This window comes from Megalobrama amblycephala, linkage group LG20 (genome assembly GCF_018812025.1).
Source record: "Megalobrama amblycephala isolate DHTTF-2021 linkage group LG20, ASM1881202v1, whole genome shotgun sequence".
Taxonomy (NCBI): Eukaryota; Metazoa; Chordata; class Actinopteri; order Cypriniformes; family Xenocyprididae; genus Megalobrama; species Megalobrama amblycephala.
This window is the reverse complement of record NC_063063.1, coordinates 27,100,753-27,119,089: the sequence shown is the minus strand read 5'-3', so window position 1 is coordinate 27,119,089 and position 18,337 is coordinate 27,100,753. Positions and strand designations below refer to the sequence as shown.

General features: G+C 38.4%; 1 protein-coding gene across 1 annotated transcript in view; it reads right to left on the bottom strand.

Annotated features, from left to right (window-relative positions):
* Nucleotides 1–17,724, bottom strand: part of LOC125255662 (cadherin-10) — a 63,843-nt gene extending 46,119 nt beyond the window's left edge. The window contains 2 exon segments of the mRNA XM_048171071.1: nucleotides 9,773–10,110; nucleotides 17,492–17,724. Coding sequence (XP_048027028.1) covers nucleotides 9,773–9,970 — 198 coding nt within the window. The 5' untranslated portion in view covers nucleotides 9,971–10,110; nucleotides 17,492–17,724.
* Between the last annotated feature and the right edge of the window lie 613 nt (nucleotides 17,725–18,337).

Below are 18,337 nucleotides of genomic sequence, written 5' to 3'. Positions count from 1 at the left end.
TATATCAAAAAATTATATATATATATATATATATATATATATATATATATATATATATATATATATATATATATGTATATATATATATATCAAAATTATGTGAGTTTATGCTTAAAACAAACAAACAAAAAATATCCATTGATTGGGTGAGAAAAATAAACAATTTAAGGACATAAAAAGATTAATTTTCATACCCCACAGGCGGATAATTTGTCTTGCTTTATCCAAAAACAGAAAGCAAGACCTAATATCTCATGTAATTTCTCTTCTCAAGTACGCAAATGTATATTGATTTAAGAATATTTCATATTTGTCCTGGAAAATAATCTTTAGAAGTGTAGAGTTAAATTAACATGGTGCTTCACACAAACATTCCATTTAGCCTCAAAGTACAAGTTTAAATTTGCTCTGTTGGTTGTTTGCGCTGCTTTGGACAAAAATCGTCGCATTTCGTGAACACACGGCACATGTATGAATGCTATAGCTGCTGGCACCTTAGTAACTTGCCTAATTGATTGTAAACCCCATTTATTTATTTATTTTCCAACAGGTCTATATCACAATACACCAGATGTTTCATTTCCACAGTGTAGCCAATGTTTTCCATTTGGCTGCTCACTGGAAGACTAGAGGTGTCCTAATTACTGCCAGCTCCAAAAAAAAAAAAAAAAAAAAAAAAAAAAAAGGAAAAGGCAAAGCACCTCTGGGCCTCTGGGGACGAATTAAAAGACATTTCAGGATAAGGCGTCTGTCGGCCATGTGGCGGCCTTTCGCAGTGACTCATGAAAAAATATGAGCGATTTGATTCGGCCTCATAGATCCTGATTCAACCCTAACCACAATCCCTCTGTTCATTTCAAATGCACTACAGGGAGAGTGCCGCATGGCACTGAATACTGATCACTTGCTCATTTGCTCTGGGAGCACTTTTTGGCACAACACTGCGCTCTCTGTGGCACCGGCAATCCTGAACAGATACCCTTTGTTTATTGGCAGGAATATGTCTCCGGCGTGAGGTTGCCTAAATAATCTCTGCCAGTCAAAAATCCGACTGTGTCCCCAAAGAGGCAACATGGAGAAACACACGGAGCGTGCCAGTATTCCAAGCGAACGTGTGCTTTTTCCATTATTTTTGAAGGAGGTTCTTGATTATAATGAGCTGACAGTTGAATATGAAGTAAAGGCAGTGTGGATTTATCCTGGCCTTGCTTTCATTTGCCTTTGCTAATTCGCGTAGCACAAAATTAGCCTTTGACTCGGAGCAGCTTTAGGAATTAAATCCCCTGCACTCACACAGAGGGATTGTCAGCCGAGCACGGGAGAAATCATTGACAATTCTTGTCAGGTCGGTGGTGAACACTTGCTTAGTACTGCAGAGAGGAGATTGTGAAAATGAGAGCCTGAGCCCAGAACGGATACAGAATAATTATGTATCTCCCCCCCTCCCCATTTTTTTCTTTGTGTATATCTTGAGCTCACTCAGAGTAGGACCGAGTCACATTCAAGTTGACTAACTCGACACAAACACTACGATGCAATCTCCCTCTCGCTGTCTCGTCCCTCCCTGGTCACACCTTTTGTAGTTTCACTGTTAGGCATTAATCATAAGGCCATGCGGTTTGCTTTGTAGTTTTTACTTTTTTTTTTTTTTTTCTCTGTCACTCACGGAGGTTTGCAACAGATTTCATCGCATGCAGACTCTCTGAGGAGTTGAAAAGCGCATGAACCCAAACTCAGCAAAGCTCTCTCTCTTCTAATCTCCTCTGCTGGCTGTGGACTCCGCTGGTTCATTTGAGTGGATAAGGACACGCACTGCAACTACTTAGATAGCTGGAGGTTCCTGTGAGGCCTGACTTTGCTGTGACAGAAAGTGGAAAAAAAAAAAAAAAAAAAAAAATCTGCAGGGCCTTTATCAGGTTTTGTCCAACACGTTAAGTGTGTTTCTTGGCATATTTTAGTCATTTGTACAAATAATAATGAATTATTATTATAAAAACTATGATGTTAGATATTGATACAGTCATAATATTTTATTTAAGGGGTGACAGGTCACAAGTTCAAATCTAAAAATTACAATAATAAAAAAAAAAAAAAAACATGTAAAAGATATATTAAAAACATACTTCCCTACTATATAGTTGGCGGAAACCTTATGTGAAAAGAGTAGTGTGTTCAAATTCACAGTATCCAAGAAATAGAAGGCAAAAAGTTCCCGGATGACCTAATACTTCCAGTGAGATCCTGAAGTGCCCATTCAATGGTCTCTTTACTATCCCATGAGGCCACAGAAGAGGATTTATGAATGGCAATGACGCAACAAAACTGATGCTGGTAGGTCACATGACAATGATAACATGACAAATGTAGTGAGTTCAGATTACATTCATACTACTGTATATGGAAACATACTTTTTTAACGTTGCAAAGTATTTACTTATTTACTCAGAGAGTATGCTATTTCAGACACAGTCTTAGTGTTCGCAATGATTTTGTGGGAAATGTTTTGAATGTTCGGTAAGAGTGTCAGTTAAAGCTTTAATAGATTTACTGTATATCCCACCCCCATCCATAGATAACTTATTCAAAAGTGACCTTTTTAACTTGTAAAATATTACTTTAAGGAAAAAAAAACACCAGCTAAGGGTGTTTCCTCCAAGGAGGCAAGGGAGGCAGTGCCTCTTCAAACAAACAAACAAACAAACAAAAATATTACAAATTTTACAAAATGTGACATACACGGAAGTCAAGTCAAGTCAAGTCACCTTTATTTATATAGTGCTTTTTACAATGCAGATTGTGTCAAAGCAGCTTTACATTGATAACTGGTACATAATTTTTGCTGCACAGCAGCTCTTAAATAATAGTGTCAATGCAGGCAGATCAAAGCACTGTTGAATAAATGTCAAGAATACTGTTGAATATCAAATGTCAAGTAAAATGTCAAGTGTCCCCAACTAAGCAAACCAAAGGTGACAGCAGCAAGGAACCCAAACTACAACAGGTGACATCAGGTGGCAAACAAGTGGCAAATAGGTGTTAAAATGGAGAAAAAAACCTTGGGAGAAATCAGGCTTAGTCGGGGGGCCAGTTCTCCTCTGGCGAACAGTGCTTTGTTACGAATCAGGTTGCTATCATAAATCTGATACTATCGCAACAATCAAAGTATTTATTTCAGTTCCATCCAGTTGAGGATCGTATTCATCACGCCGGTATGGACGGTTTGTCGAGGAACTGTGCTACTGGCTGTCGTGTCGATGAGGCCTTCACAATGGATGATCTAGTCGACTCGATCTCTGCTGATACTTCAGGGCTGCGTTGTGGTCGTGTCCAGTTGAGGATCGTATTCATCACGCCTGTATGGACGGTCTGTTGAGGAACTGTGGAAGTACCGCGGTAAGGCGAAAAACTCCATCTCATTTTCTCCTCCAACTTCAAAATCGTCCAACATCATTGTTTTACCTTATTTTGTAAAGGGCATTTGACTTTGTCTTTGCACGTTCCCTTTGTAAACACTTGCTAGGTACTTTCGTCTATGTCGCGCGTGATCTTTCCAACATGATTACGTAATGCGTGGCGCATCATAGAGCTAGTGCAAGACGAGCACTAGAACTACACTTTTTTTTTTAGAAAATGACCAATCGTTTCACTAGATCCTTATTCCTTGGCTGGGATCATGTAGAGCCCTTTGAAGCTGCATTGAAACTGCAATTTGGACCTTCAACCCATTGCTAGCTATATGGAGAAAAATCCTGGAATGTTTTCCTCAAAAACCTTAATTTCTAAAAGAAAGAAAGACATAAACATCTTGGATGACATGGGGGTGAGTAGATTATCAGGAAATTTTAATTCTGAACTGAACTAATGCTTTAAAAAGTGTATAAATCATTTGGTTTTCTAAAGTAACACTGTCCATCAGCAACACCCGCAGGTGAAGTTACAGCAGGAGTCTGCGTCTCTCTTGCCTCCCTTGCCTGAGCCCATTCAGTTTTAACAGACCCCCTAAAGCATGCAGTGGGTTTGGGAGGTGGTAATTGAAAATGAATAGGGGAAAGTCCTGTGAAAGGAGGCAATGCCTCCATCGCTCTATGATTGGTTATGATTGGATATGATTGGTTCATGCGATATTGGTTTGTGAATCGATTTGAATCTCTTTTTTTTTTTTACTGTCTTTAATGGTTTGAATGAACAACATTATGGTAAACAGCTTCAAAATCACTGCTTAGTCACATCAAAATCAAACTGGAAATGGCCTGAAAAACATGATGATGGGGGGGTATTTTAGTTATTATTTTGGAATAGATGTAAGAATGCTTAAAAATAATTTATAAATAAATAAATTGTTGAGATTTATACTTGGCTTAAAACTGTGAGAACTTTGTCTCCTCAAGCACACCATCTCCCAGAATTATGTTATCTTACTTAACATTTAATATTTAGAATTGCTGTAACACATCACATAATTACTTGACACTTGCAATAGTGCTACAACTGTCAGATTAACACACAGCTGAGTTTCCCCTCTATCGCTTCATGATGTGGTTTTCCACACTCAGATGAGTTTATAATCCTGACAAGTCCTAATGAACCTGTGCTAAATATTTAAACATTTAAATGTGAGCCATCACTCTCTGCCTTTCTGTTATAAATGGCTGCAAAAATGATTAAAATCATGGCATTCTATTTTTTTCTTTCTTTGTTTTATTGAAGTATTTACATAAAGAGGATCAAAAGGGTTAGGTAGACAGAAGAAGAGAGCTCACCGGGAAAACGGGAACGGGTTTATTTGCACAATGCATTATGGGGCTTGGAGAAGGTTAATAGGATTTTGTTCACATCAATAGCGCTGATGGCACGCCATGTGAGCCGCTGCCCCCACATCAAACTCATGACACAAAAGCGGCAAAATGCATGGCGCCCTTCAGCACTTCTGAGCTTCTTTCTGCACAACAGGGCCACAAGGCCTGGGCGGTCTTAATAATGACCAGTGGATAGCCAGCATGATGTTTCTGGTTTGTGAGTTTTATACATATTGGTATGTGCTGTTAAAATGTGAAATGTTTCTCAGTAAATTTAAGGTTGAGTCATCACGAAATTACATTTAGAAAACTGCCTCTTTAATCCTGTTTATTTTGCATTTCTGCCTGATGCAGCTTCATATTAATTCTAAGCAGTTGCTGTTTTCACATATCATGAACTAACTGAATTATAAATTATAGTTTACTTGCTCTGTAGAGCATTAGTGATAATATAGAATCTCTCACTTTTATATTCATCCTAGTAGCAGTGTTGGTAGTGTGCAAATTATTCATTATTCAGTGACTTTTGGGGGGGGGGGGGGGGCATATATATGAGTAATATATATGGCTCATTATTACTGTTTGTATAAATGGAGTTTTCTGGTTTTATTATTGGTATTTATTGTAAATTTATATTTTTCACATCCCTTCATGCCATATAAATACTGCTCAAATTAAATACCACCAATTAAACTTGAAAACACCACAGCGTACTGTATACAACTGTCAAAACATATATTCTTTCAAATGGGACCTATTGTGTCCCTTTTACAAGAATATAAGTAATATAAGTCTCTGGTGTCCCCAGAATGTGTCTGTGAAGTTTCAGCTCAGATAATTTATTATAGCTTGTCAAATTTGGCCCTATTTGGGTGTGAGCAAAAACACGCCGTTGTTTTGTGTGTCCCTTTAAATACCAAATGAGCTGCTGCTCCTGGACGCTTTCCAAAAGAGGGCGGAGCTTTAACAGTTCGCACTTTGGTTGCTCACCAACAACAAAGCTGGAGAATCTCACGCAGCAAAATGAGGATTGTCAGTAACGGTGTTCAGCCTTACATTGTTTAAACCAGAGTCAACACTGATGGAAAGACTCAGGAAGAAGTTACAACTTTTAGAATGAAACTGGACGTTTCTGAATGGTTAGTGGATACATTTATGTAGTTGCTGTGGAGTTGATTCAACTCAACGTCTAGCATGTGCGTCATGTTAAACTTTTGTGCAAATCCAGCATTGAACCTCATTTGTGAAGCAGACCGACGTAAAATGACGGCATGATAACAACACTCTAATACAACAACTCTTCCTCTTCTCTAAAGCAGCCCAACATGGTCTCAAGCCCTTTGTTGCGTGTTCTAGAGGGCAGGGTTTATGTACACTGCCCTCCAAAAGTTTGGAAACACCCCTGGCAAAGTGTGGTTTTGGACGATATCAGCATAAATCCTTACCATTTTTTGGTGCAAATACATTACAGTAACTTGACATTATCATTGAAGACCAGCAATAATAATTTTCATTTTATTTACTTAATAATGGCAATATCAGACATGCCCCTTTGCCAGCTGTGATGCCTGGTTACTGGTTTAAACTTGGCCCAGGTTTGTAAAAGATTTTTGGGTCAGCACACCTTAATAGCTTCAACAATTGATTGCCAATTAAGTTTATAATACAATGGACCAATCAGAACCCAGTTTAGGTCAGATAGCTGCTAATGCTGGATATTTTGATTAAGCGAAAATGTAAGTTTTTTTCTATGTATAAACTGATTATATAATAAAATATGTTTTCGTAGTTTGCAAAATCATCACAAATTAAAAGAATCCATGCTAATATTGTCCAAAACCCCACTTTTCTAGGGCATTTCCAAACTTTTGGAGGGCAGTGTAAATTTTAGGGTTAGTAATGTCACTAACCTGGGAAGAAGCTTGTTGTAGTCCTTAAACAGAGAATTCTAGAAATAGAAGAAAATATCTCCCTTTGCACTGAACTTTGAGCGTTGTAACTTTGCAGATGTTGTTTATGCCCAAACAGCAATATTTCACACTAACTAAAGTTAAAAAAGTAAAATCACAAATCAACCACCCCTTTAATGTAGTTAACTATAGTTGTTGTTTGTAGCTTGCCGTGTAGCTAACTACTTTTAAAACTATTTGACTGCTGAACTACTTAAAACTGTAGCTTGTACTGTTTGTTTGTACCATATAGATGTTTCTTGTGAAAACACATCAAATGGCTGTAGACTACAAAGTAGAAACAGACCTCTGCTGAACCTAGCGATGAGAGGACTGTTGTTTTATTGGAAATATTCTTCCCATTTTATGGATTATTTCTGGCTCCACACTGGAAAATAAATCCTCTTTTAGGACTTGTCTGTGTCAGGGGGCCAGTGGAGACCTTGGTTCGATAGACATAAATATGGTATCCCACAAGGCTCCGTAAAGGTTGCTGAATTATCTTTATGATGAAAACCATCAATGGATTTGATGGCTTCTCGCTGGGGCTCTAAGTACCCATCTATTGGGCTACACAAGACGTCACCCACACACACACACACACACTAGTAAGAAATGGGGGAAATGGATGGAATGGATGATCAAGTCGCTCCACAGTGGTCTCCCCGAACCAGCATGTGGGTGTTTCGTTCTCCCTCGCCCTCCTACAGTATTTATGGGAGCCCTGTGTCTTTCTGGCACTTTAATTGGGAACGAGAGTGGACGGTAGATGAGAAGCGGGCCAAAAGCATGTGATTGCTGTCATGCCAGAGAAACGCAGCAGCCGGGAAAAGAAGGAGAGATAGACGGAGAGAGAGCTAGAGAAAAGAGAGAAGCATCAAAGCTCTGGGAAGGAGGCCAGGACACTGCTGAGTCTGACACTTCCTCATCCGATGGACTCTTCGCAGTCAGCGCTGTTTTGTTGCCTTGTCACGTAAAATGCAACGCTATGAGGGCGGAATCTCATTCTCGTTTTTGATTGATTTATTGTTTTCTCCTCACCCACTCTTGCTTGCTCGCCTTTCTGTTTCCGTGCGCTCGCATGTTTCTTTTCTTGCAGTATCCTCCACAAAAACAACCCTGCGCCATAAGAGGAAGAGATGTTGATCTGTCTGTGTTACCACTCCTCTCTCCACCCAAAACATCACGTTTACTCGTAGCCGATGAATGCGGTGATGAAAGCTGAAGTCTTTGACATAAAATTGGCCGTTGACGGGCTGCACCAACCCCCTCCTTGACAAGCATTCCACTCTGATCTGACGCCACAAGAGTTGCATTTGATTTTAACCGAATCGTGTTGCACTGGTAGGCCCACCTTTCAACAACTGGCACGTCGAGGTTTCACTCTCCACTGATTCGTGTCCCGAGTTGATCTTAGCTAAAATGCATCATTCGTGCATGTTGAAAGCCAGGACATCAGCTGTTATTATCAGGTCGTGGTTATAATGTAAGCCTTTGAGTTAATCCCACACAATCATTTCTGTTTTGGAACGTCAGGATGTGGTCATTAATATAAAGAGGGTTATTATGGCACTTTGTATCCCACACATCGATTCATTCTAATAGCCTGGATTCTCATTGATTTTGTTCTAATACATCATTAGCTATCATGCTGAAAGCATCATCCACTAGGTATGAGTTCATTTGATGTTTGTGATTCATTCTCGTAACTGACCCTTTGTGCTTATTTGTGTTGTGTGTTAATGGTCAGACTGACTGAAACCACTCATATTTTATACTGTAATTCCCATGATGCTAGCAACCCCACAGTCACAGGTTCGATTCCCATTTTTGCATTTGGCAAATGCTTTGATCTATTGCATTAAATGTATATATTTTATCAGTTCATGCATTCCCTAGGAATCAAACCCAGGACCTTGGTGTTGTTAACACAGTTCTCTACTGTTTACGCTGATTTGCAAGAACTCAAAATAAAAAAGTGAATTAGCTAAATATTTTATGTTAATTGCTATCAAAATGTATGAGTTCGCTAACTCAGTACTTCAAGTTAGGAGCAATTAACATGCATGAGTACTACAAACTCAAAACTTGATAGTTCTGCTTACTTAAAATTGGGAACATCATAACTCAAAACATTTGATGTAACAGATTACCTCATTTTTTTTTTATCAATTTTTTTTTTCAGGTTTACAGTGTAGAGGGCTTCACTATTTGTAGAGAGAAGCTGCCAGGTAGACTTAATTCACATGCAACCACTCTCTCACTAATGCATTCATATAAATGTAATCTTTACTGTGCTACTTTATCTGTATCAGATCTAGAACGAGCAGAAATCTGTGAGAAATATAATGACCTAAGGACAAAAGCATCATATGCCATAGCTGTGCACAAGGCAACCCGCGTTCGAGTCTTCAGACTTAGGGCTCGTTCACACAGATTTTTGCTTTCAAAAAGGCAAGCCATGGGCAGTCTCGAGAGCAGTTGAACTGCTTTGAACTTGAGCGCTGTGTTTTTAGAATGCCGTGTCATGCGTGAGATGCGGCAAAAGACGCAAGACACGAGCGCTACAATTATACATGTCTGTCTAGCATGTGTTTACATAGAAAACCAATGGAAAAGTAGCGCATTGGAATGGAAAAGCACATCTGTGTGAACAGCCCCTTTGTTCATTAATGACATCATCATCGACTAGTTGACGTCGACTCATCTTTGATCACATAAATGTTGAAAATCAGAAGTCGTTCAACCCCTACTTGAAATACAGTCACTCTGTAAGTTTAAATGGCTAAAATGGCTTTTTGAAAAAGTACCATGATACAGATGGTAAAAGCATGCTATTTTGGTGGTACTGTTCGTTTATATTTCATTTAAATGGTATTTGAAAAATACCATGGTATTATCATCATGGTACGTCCATTGTAATACCATGGTACTTTTTCATAAAGGGTGAAAAAAAAACCTCTGCATATATATATTACCTCTACCCAATGATTGCAGCTTTTCAACCCTAAGAGTAACAGCTCTTACCTTTCCGACATACTGCTTTCCAGTTCCTGTCCACTCCTCTAAGAGAAAGAAACTATTCCACATCCATCCCCGTTTAGTGCGGTGTAGAGTCCGTCCATCCCGATCCAACGTGCTAATTCCAGGCACCGGCCGGATCAGTGCGCTGCTCCAGCCCAGCAAGCAGGACAACAGGAGGAAAGTAAGTTGATTGATTATCATTGTATCCGATCACTCCTGGAGAGTCCTTGATAAGGAATCAATTAAGAAACAGAGCTCTGTGTTGAAGATACTGCTGAATAGTGGGACCGACAAAATGGGGCATCTTATCCTTAATTCTCTTCAGTTCTGTCTTCTTGGGGCTTGTGATGGAGAGAGAAAAAAAAAAAAAGAAGATCTTTAAGAAAGCATTTCATTTGCTAAATTACCTCTGGGTCGAGTGCCACATATTACAACAACACTCTGAAAGTTTATGCTAGCTGACTAAAAATCATGTTGGCTAACTAGAAAACGAATCATTAATATTGATTGATCTCAAAAGATTAAGTGATTTTAGCACACAGCAGTCACTTGGTGGTCTCTAATTGATGAACTTCTTGAGCCTGAACCTCTCTAAACATTTACTTTCCTCACTCTGCATAGATTTGCGGTTACCACCGAAACACAGCAATAGACAAAGTCGATAGCAAATTCGAAGTGCTGCAAAATGTTGAGGACTTCCAATTCTATATAACAAACTAGTGTAAAAGAATTACAGCAGTGGCTCACTGAAGCGGTCTCTCCTCTAGGACTAGTTCTGATAGGTAATTTGGAGGATGTATGCATAATTTATTGGCTTTTGGAAGTTAATCCTAATAAATCTTTCTTCCCTCATTTGACGAAAGCCCATTTTCCAGGAGTCTGCAGGAAAAGGCCAAGGAGCCAGGTTAGCCTGACAGGCATTCATTACGGCAAAAGTCTCTAGGGGTCTTACAAGCAAATGAGGAGTAGATTCATAATGTTGTGGCGTTTTTGTTTAACGATCTGAATCAAAGAAAAGAAGGGGAGGCTAGGCAAACGGGGGAAGAAAAAGAAATAAATAAAACACACACGGTGTCAACGGGGCCATCTCAGCGAACAAAGCGATTCCTTTCTTTGTCTAAGAGCAAATTAGGGCTCTGGTTCTATTTGATGTGACTGAAGTTATGCATGTAAATGAACATTGTCTTGTGAATACGAATCAAATAATTTACTTAATGAGATATGGATGAAGTTGGGAATTATTCACTAGGCAGCGTTTGAAAGTGTGCAGACTACTGTAATTTGTGGAATCACTGGCTTCGCTAATGCGAGTAATGAATTTTGTCAGCCCCGGCAGTGGAGGCCTTTTGTGGCCCAATCTTCCGTTCAGACATATGTTTCAATGCAGCTCAGGGTTAGCTAGTAGGGCAGAACTTTGACATTAAGAAGGTCTGCAGAGGTCTTTATGAATTAAACATGATTTTTATTTTCACAAAACCAAGCTGAGCCTTTCACATCCGGTATGAATCACACACTGGCACGAACTGAGATGGTCTGTGTCTATGTAGGGAAAGTGCCGCCCACATTTGATTTTGGAGTAAGGGTCGTAGAGAAGCATGTAATCAGCAGCTGGCACAGAAAAACCTGCTCAAGTCTCTGGCGTGACCTTGACGGACAGATAAATATCCATCTGTCAGCGTCATGGTCCACAACCGACTTGATTGATTTAACGGTTTCTATGACACGTTTTCCATCCGTGGTCTTAGCTCAAGGGCGAGCGCGGACAAAAGAGTAATAAAAACGAGTTCTGATTCATGCATGTTTATTGCACACTCTTTCAAATCCTGATGAAGTCTGCTTATTGACAATCCCCTCCTCATAGCACTGATGGATTTAATTCAGCTCTCAGTGATGTGTCATTTAACTATCAAATTCATCTCAGATGGACAAAAATTGTTCATATTCAGTAAGAGAATATAGCTATAAAATGAATGTGGATAGCAGCACAGAGGGCATTTAGGCATTTATTACACACACACATATTATATATATATATATATATATATATATCCAATCCATGAACGCTGTTTAAGAATCGGCATTCTTTCAGTCAGAGGTTGCTTTTTGTTATAGCTCAGCCAGGAGATTTAATAGAGTTCTCACTCATGTCTCATTCAAAAATTCTCCTAAAATCCCTTAAATAGCCACAAAATAGACATTTGTTCACATACAGCAAGAGTATAGAGCTATAAAATGAATGTAGAAAAAAAGCAGCACAGATAATTTAGTCTATTGCAGAAATTGGTATCTTAACTTTTTTTAATAGAAGACAATTATTTATTTATTTATTTGTATGTATTTTGTTTATTGTTTGTATTCTCAAAGTTTCCTGAAATTAATTGTGGCTCCATTCCATGAATGTTGTTTGAGAATTGACATTCTTCTCCTTTAATAGAGTTCTCATTCAAGTATTATATTTTCTTGTCTCGGATGATTCTCCTAAAATTCCCTAGAATAAATGAATAGCCAAAATAGACATTTCCGGCCCTTTATTCTGATTGGTTGAGCCGTGTTCAAAGCCGTTGTTAAATTCCCAAAAACATACAGCTGCCCGCATTATTTAAGTATCACTGCGCCACTGAATGTGTATGTTGCTAGAAACCACTCTTAGCAACGTAAACATGTTTGTTTTCTATTGATTTTGTTCAGTGAAGCTTACTGCATTATGTAGAAGAGTTTTGTGAGAGAGATATCGAGTGACCGAGTGTATTACTTGCATTCAAATTTAGCATTTTCCTTCAGGTCAGTTCTGTTCATAATAAACAATCCGTTTGAATGTCCGCTGTGATCTTGCCCTTTTAACAGTTAATGGGTTTTCCCGTGCCCTGCTGACACTGACAGCGATAATCAAAGCATTTGTCATTAGCGTCTTGTTCCGTGTTCACAACAAGTTTCAATATAAAAGTCTTTACGACTGAGTGACTCGTTTATAAAGACAATCTTTGCCGCCATCTAATGTCATAATAAATGTAACTTCTGTTGCTGTTCATGGTCAGGGACTATTTTTTTCCAGCAGAAGGAAGTCTTTTAATGATTTTACTTCATGAAAGTTGCATTGATATTTGTATTGTTTAGTAACCGTTTTATAAAAGCAATAAGCCCAGTGAAGCTGTGGTTTACAGTGAATTTATAACAGCTAAGGGGGTTATAAATTCACCGTAAACCAAGGCTTCTTTGGGCTTATTGCTTTAATTATTGACATACAGTAAGAGCTGTACAATATATATATATATATATATATATATATATATATATATATTATATATATTTTTTATTTTTTATTTTTTTTTCATTTGCATTTGTTGGTATATTGTCAAATGTGAGCACAGTTTGAGACATTTTTGAGATCTTTTCTAATCATTTGTGGTTCAAATTGTTGAATTTATGAATTGATGTTCAGAGGTTGCTCTTTCATCCCTCAGATTTAATGGAGTTCTCAAGAGAGTTATGTCTCAGTACACAATTATCATCCAGTTTCTTTGAAAATGTAAAGCTTTTAAATGAGGATAGCATAGCTCAGATACTTTGGTTTTGGAAGAATTTGATGGGACTTTTTATTGCAGTCTTTGGTATGCTGGCAAAACTAAGCACAGTTTAAGATGTTGTTGAGATTACAACATGAGATTACTAAAAAAATCTGAGAAACGAGATTTAAGCCATTAAAAATTCTTATCCACACATATGTTTACTGCACAAACAACTTGTGGTTCGCAGTGTTCATAAGCGTTGTTTAATAATTGACGTTTACCTCCTCAGGGTGCTTTTGTTTTCATTAGGCATGGCGAGTTGAGTTATCAGATCACACGCTGTACAAGATTTTTGCAAGTTTACACAACATAATAATGGAGTGAGAGGTGCTGTATATATATGCAGCTCTGCTGGGGAGATGTAACACTACAGCGTGTAGCTTGTGAAAAGGCCCAGACAGAAAATTGTGCGTTTCTATGATGACTGCAGGACTCACAGGGTGCCAGAAACCCAGAGATGTTATAAAAAAAAAAAAAAAAATCATGTTATCGTGCACTCTTAGTTTAGCCCTTCCTCTGCAATGTCAAGAACATTCTGGGAAAAAATGCCCGCAATTGTGTGCACCAATTTATGCGTGGTGATTCTCATGATTGCATTTTCTAATTATCATTCAAGGCTGTCCTTGAGGTTTAATAGCATTCTGGATATTAATCTTTGATACAGCATGCCTATTAAGCATTAGGCCAGTGAATCTTTTTTATTATTGTTTTGCCTGTTACCATACAACAAAGAAAAAAAATCTCTTGCCAGATGTGTAGGACTGTCACTTTGATTGGTGCATTGAAAACTTGTTTATGAGCAGCAGTAAGGGAGGATACTTGATGCTATATAAGGGGAGGAAAAAGGGATGCGCCAGGGAGTCGGGCGAGGAGGAAGAATCTTCTCACTTGTCCTATTAAGAGTGTCTAATTAGTGTGTATATGTGAATTTGGGCGTATGTGGATGTGCTAGTCGAGGCATAATGAGGTAATGCTATATAATTATGAATTAATTGGCAGAGAGGACGACGCGTTGTCTTTCCGAAACTCCACACGGCTGACCCCGTTGATCTGTGACACACAAAACATTTTGTGCGCATCCAGAGCGGCATTTTGTAAATGGACGGCAAAGTTCACGTTTTGTAATTTGCAGACTTGATTGACAATGATATACCACTCAAGTCTGCAGGATCAGACAGCTACCGCAAACACAGACCGCCATAGTCTATGTACTGTAATTGCTGTAGTCTGCAAGGTATACTGCTGTTTTTCTCCCGAGGTTTATAAAAGCAGTCTGGGGCAGTGTTGTCTTTAGGGAATACATCTGCCAGAGTTCAGCACAGCTTCGTTCACTCATGCTATCTGCCTCCAAACACCCCCCTCTTTCTCTCCCAAGAATATTCCCCCTAAGACCATATCAGACACGGATCATTTAGGGAAACTGGGTTATTTCTGTCCACACCTGACTGTGTTCTGATGGATGTCTGGAGCCATATGTGGGATACGGCAGCCTGTGTCTGCGCATTTGTCGTGCTTATTATGCTGGGCGAAGTTTTTCAGTGCTTCTCTTTTTCTTGACCTTGAGATTTTGACATCTCAAGCATTAAAGGATGGAGACTTTATGCAGCTCATAAGTTTGATGGGAAAACTTCACTTCTGGAAACAGGACGAACAAATCGCTTAATAATATATAGAGCGAATGTGGTCTAAAAGATTGAAATATTGCCTGAGGACTGTCTGATATCGCACAATCGAAGCAGCCTCCTGGTCTGTCCAGATTACTTGCAGGGCATCAAACTCTCTGCCATGGTCAGATAAAAAATGAACGTCGAGTTTGTTTTGTTTTAACATTTAATATGGCAGAGCCCTTCCGTCACTTTAAATTCAGGGCTGGGACTTGTGACAGCAGGATTTTGTGGTTTTAAATGTTTGTTTGTGAAAGTAAAGTCATGACGGCTTAAAAGATTCAAAATCAACCATGATCTTCATTGCTGCTTAGCACTGAATTTTGTGCCACTTGGTGGAGCTAATTCTCTCTCATATAACACTGAAAGTTCTGTATCCGTGTCTCGCTCGGTTTCCCTGTGTATATCATGTGTCTTCAGTATAAAAGGGTAAAAATAAATGCTAAAGGTTTTCTACTGAAGGCATAATCCAGGAAGTGAATTCTGATTGGCTGTTTACCTTCTTTTTAACCATAATATCAATTCTAATGTTAATTGCAGGACAGATTTTATTTAGAAAGTGATACTTAATGCATCACCTTTTATATCAAGTCAAAGTATACATTCTTAGAAAAAAAAAAAAAAAAAGGTTTAGTGGGGTTCTACAACTATAGGGTTCTTGACTCAATTTTAAAGAACGTTATTCAACAAAGATTCTATATAAGGAGAAATGTCTTAAATGATTACATAATACTTTAAAGTTTAACAGATAATTTAAAATTTTGGTAACACTTTAGTTTAAGGTTCAATTCTTACTATTAACTAGTTGCTAGCATGCATATTACTAGGATATTGGCTGTTTATTCAAACTTCTAAAGGAGATATTAATGCCTTATTCTGCATGACCATATTTTACATTCCAATACCTAAACTTAACAACTACCATACTAACTATTAATAAGCAGTAATTATGAGTTTATTAAGGCAAAAGTTATAGTTAGTTGGTAGTAAGAATTGGACCCAAATCTAAAGTGTGACCAAATTTATTTCTAGTGATGATGTGTTAAAATGAATTAAAACACAATTAATTAAAACTAAATCCATAAAATGATCCCATAATGTGACCCCCTAAAATATTTTATATATGAAGCACCTGACAAAACCCTTTAAAGTTCTATATAGAGTGAAGCTTTACAATTATTGTGAATAGCTTAGAATTTCACAAGAAATGTGAGTTCTTATCGGAATTTCTGAGTTTGAAAGCTCGCAAATCTGAGCAATGCATTGTTAAGATCTCTTCCACAGGAGACTATTAAGATGTTTTTCTCAGAGAGAAAAAAAAAAAAAAAAAATCTGAGAAGCATAAGGTCTCCATTTATGTTCAGTTTAATCTCATGTAGAAAATACTGAGATATTAAAGAGATCTTATCTTAAAGTTTATCTTTCCAAAAGAAGAATCTGTTAGTTATATAAGCCTGTAAATTTCTCTCTTGTCTCCTAAATGTGTATGCTGTCAGTGACAGATCTTCTATTCACAGGCTTTTGTGTGTGTTTCCAAGTGAATCGTTTTGCATCGAAAGAGATGCTATTAGTGTGGCCAATTTAGAAAGCAGAAATGCAGCAAGCACTTTAGAGGTTAATTTGTGTTGGACAACAATGACCGCTCACTAATGACCTCCAATACCGAGATCCAGTTGATCGGCTGTATTTATCCTAGTGTTTGTGTGTGTGTGTGTGTGTGTGTGTGTGTGTGTGTGTGTGTGTGTGTGAGTGTGTATGTGAAAGAAACAGTGAGTGAGTGATTAGGCATGAGCAGTGGGGTAGACTCTTGCTGTGTCCAATGCAATACATATTTATGAAATATTCCAGCACATCTCTCTCTCTCTCTCTCGCACACACACACATTCACATTAACGCACATCGTTTATCTTCAAACTGAGGCTGCCTGTAAAATAGCTGCCAGATGACACACAGGTCAAGGCAATAATCTGCTTATCAGAATCAAGCAAACGCATTTGTGTAATTGCAGGATTCATAACAGAGAAATTGTTAAATAAAATTACTGCAGAGGAGTGCTGCCAGCCCGTATGAAGTTTTTTAGACACATCTTTTGCTGTCATTTTTGATTTTTTAATGCACCTATAACAATCTTACCTGAATGTAGAAATACAGTTTTATTATCATATAAGAAATAATGAAAAAAAAAAAAAAAAAGCTCTTTGATCTAAAATGAGTTTGCCTGTGTATTGGCAAGCAGGACTATTAAACATCTTTTGAAAGTAAAACCAACGCAGTGTCTATGAATTTCAACAGCACAGCACAGTTTTAACACTTTCTAGCCAGGAATTTCCTCTCAATACAAACTCAATAAGCTTCAATAAATCCCATACAGTAAGTCCTTGACTATAAATATGGCATTGAGAAATTCACAAAAGAGACTGAACTATCTCTTTAGATCCTAGACACATTATCTGAAACCACCTGCAAAAGAAACTAATCAACCGTCTACTCACACTCTCTTTTTTGCGTTTGCCACGTCTTTCTCAGTTGCTTTAAATCCGTCTTAGCCACTCTTTAATCAAATAGTTCCTCCGGTGTAAAATGATCTCCACGGCAACCACTCTGCAGGGCACATCTGTCTTAATGATAACCTTTAGATTCAGCGAGCGAGAGAGAAAATTACGTACATGACTGCTCTCTTTCCGGACTCTCCTCATCCGTCTGAGCAAGAGTGGGGGACCGAGAGCACAAGAGCAACAGAGCCGGAGAGGGAGGGAGGGACGGACGAGAGAGTGGCACACTGAGAGAGAGAGAGAGTTTTACCTTCGTTGTCTGTACTCCATTGTTTTCTGCTGTGTTTTCAGGCACACTTCTATATCGCCTTAGCATAAGCTTCACGCTTGTCACCTTCCCTCTCAGTTTTCGCCGTAAGATGGAACATTGTCCTGAAGCTTACTGTGTGTGAAAGACAGAGAGAGAGAGCTGTCTGACTGTTCCCTCTTTTCTTATTCTAGTCCTTTTGTCTTAAAATTTTTCCTGTGCTTTTGATTTCTACTTGTCGTTTTACCTCCTTTTTTTGTCTGTCTGTGTATTATTTTTCCTTTCATGTGCGTTTCTCCCTCTCTCTTTTTCTCCTTTTGATTGTCAGGGAGATTGTGGCAGCAAGAGTGAGCCCATGATTGGCTGCCACTCAGTCGTCGCCCATGAAAGACAGCAGAAAAAAGAAGGGTAGAGAGAGAAGAAGAGGCTTTACTCCCCTGGAGCTGCGGTTTTGACTTCGCTTGCCACAGATTGTGGAGGGTGGAGGGTGGGGGTTAGGAAGATACACTGCCAATGACCGAGAGAGATAGAAAACGAGA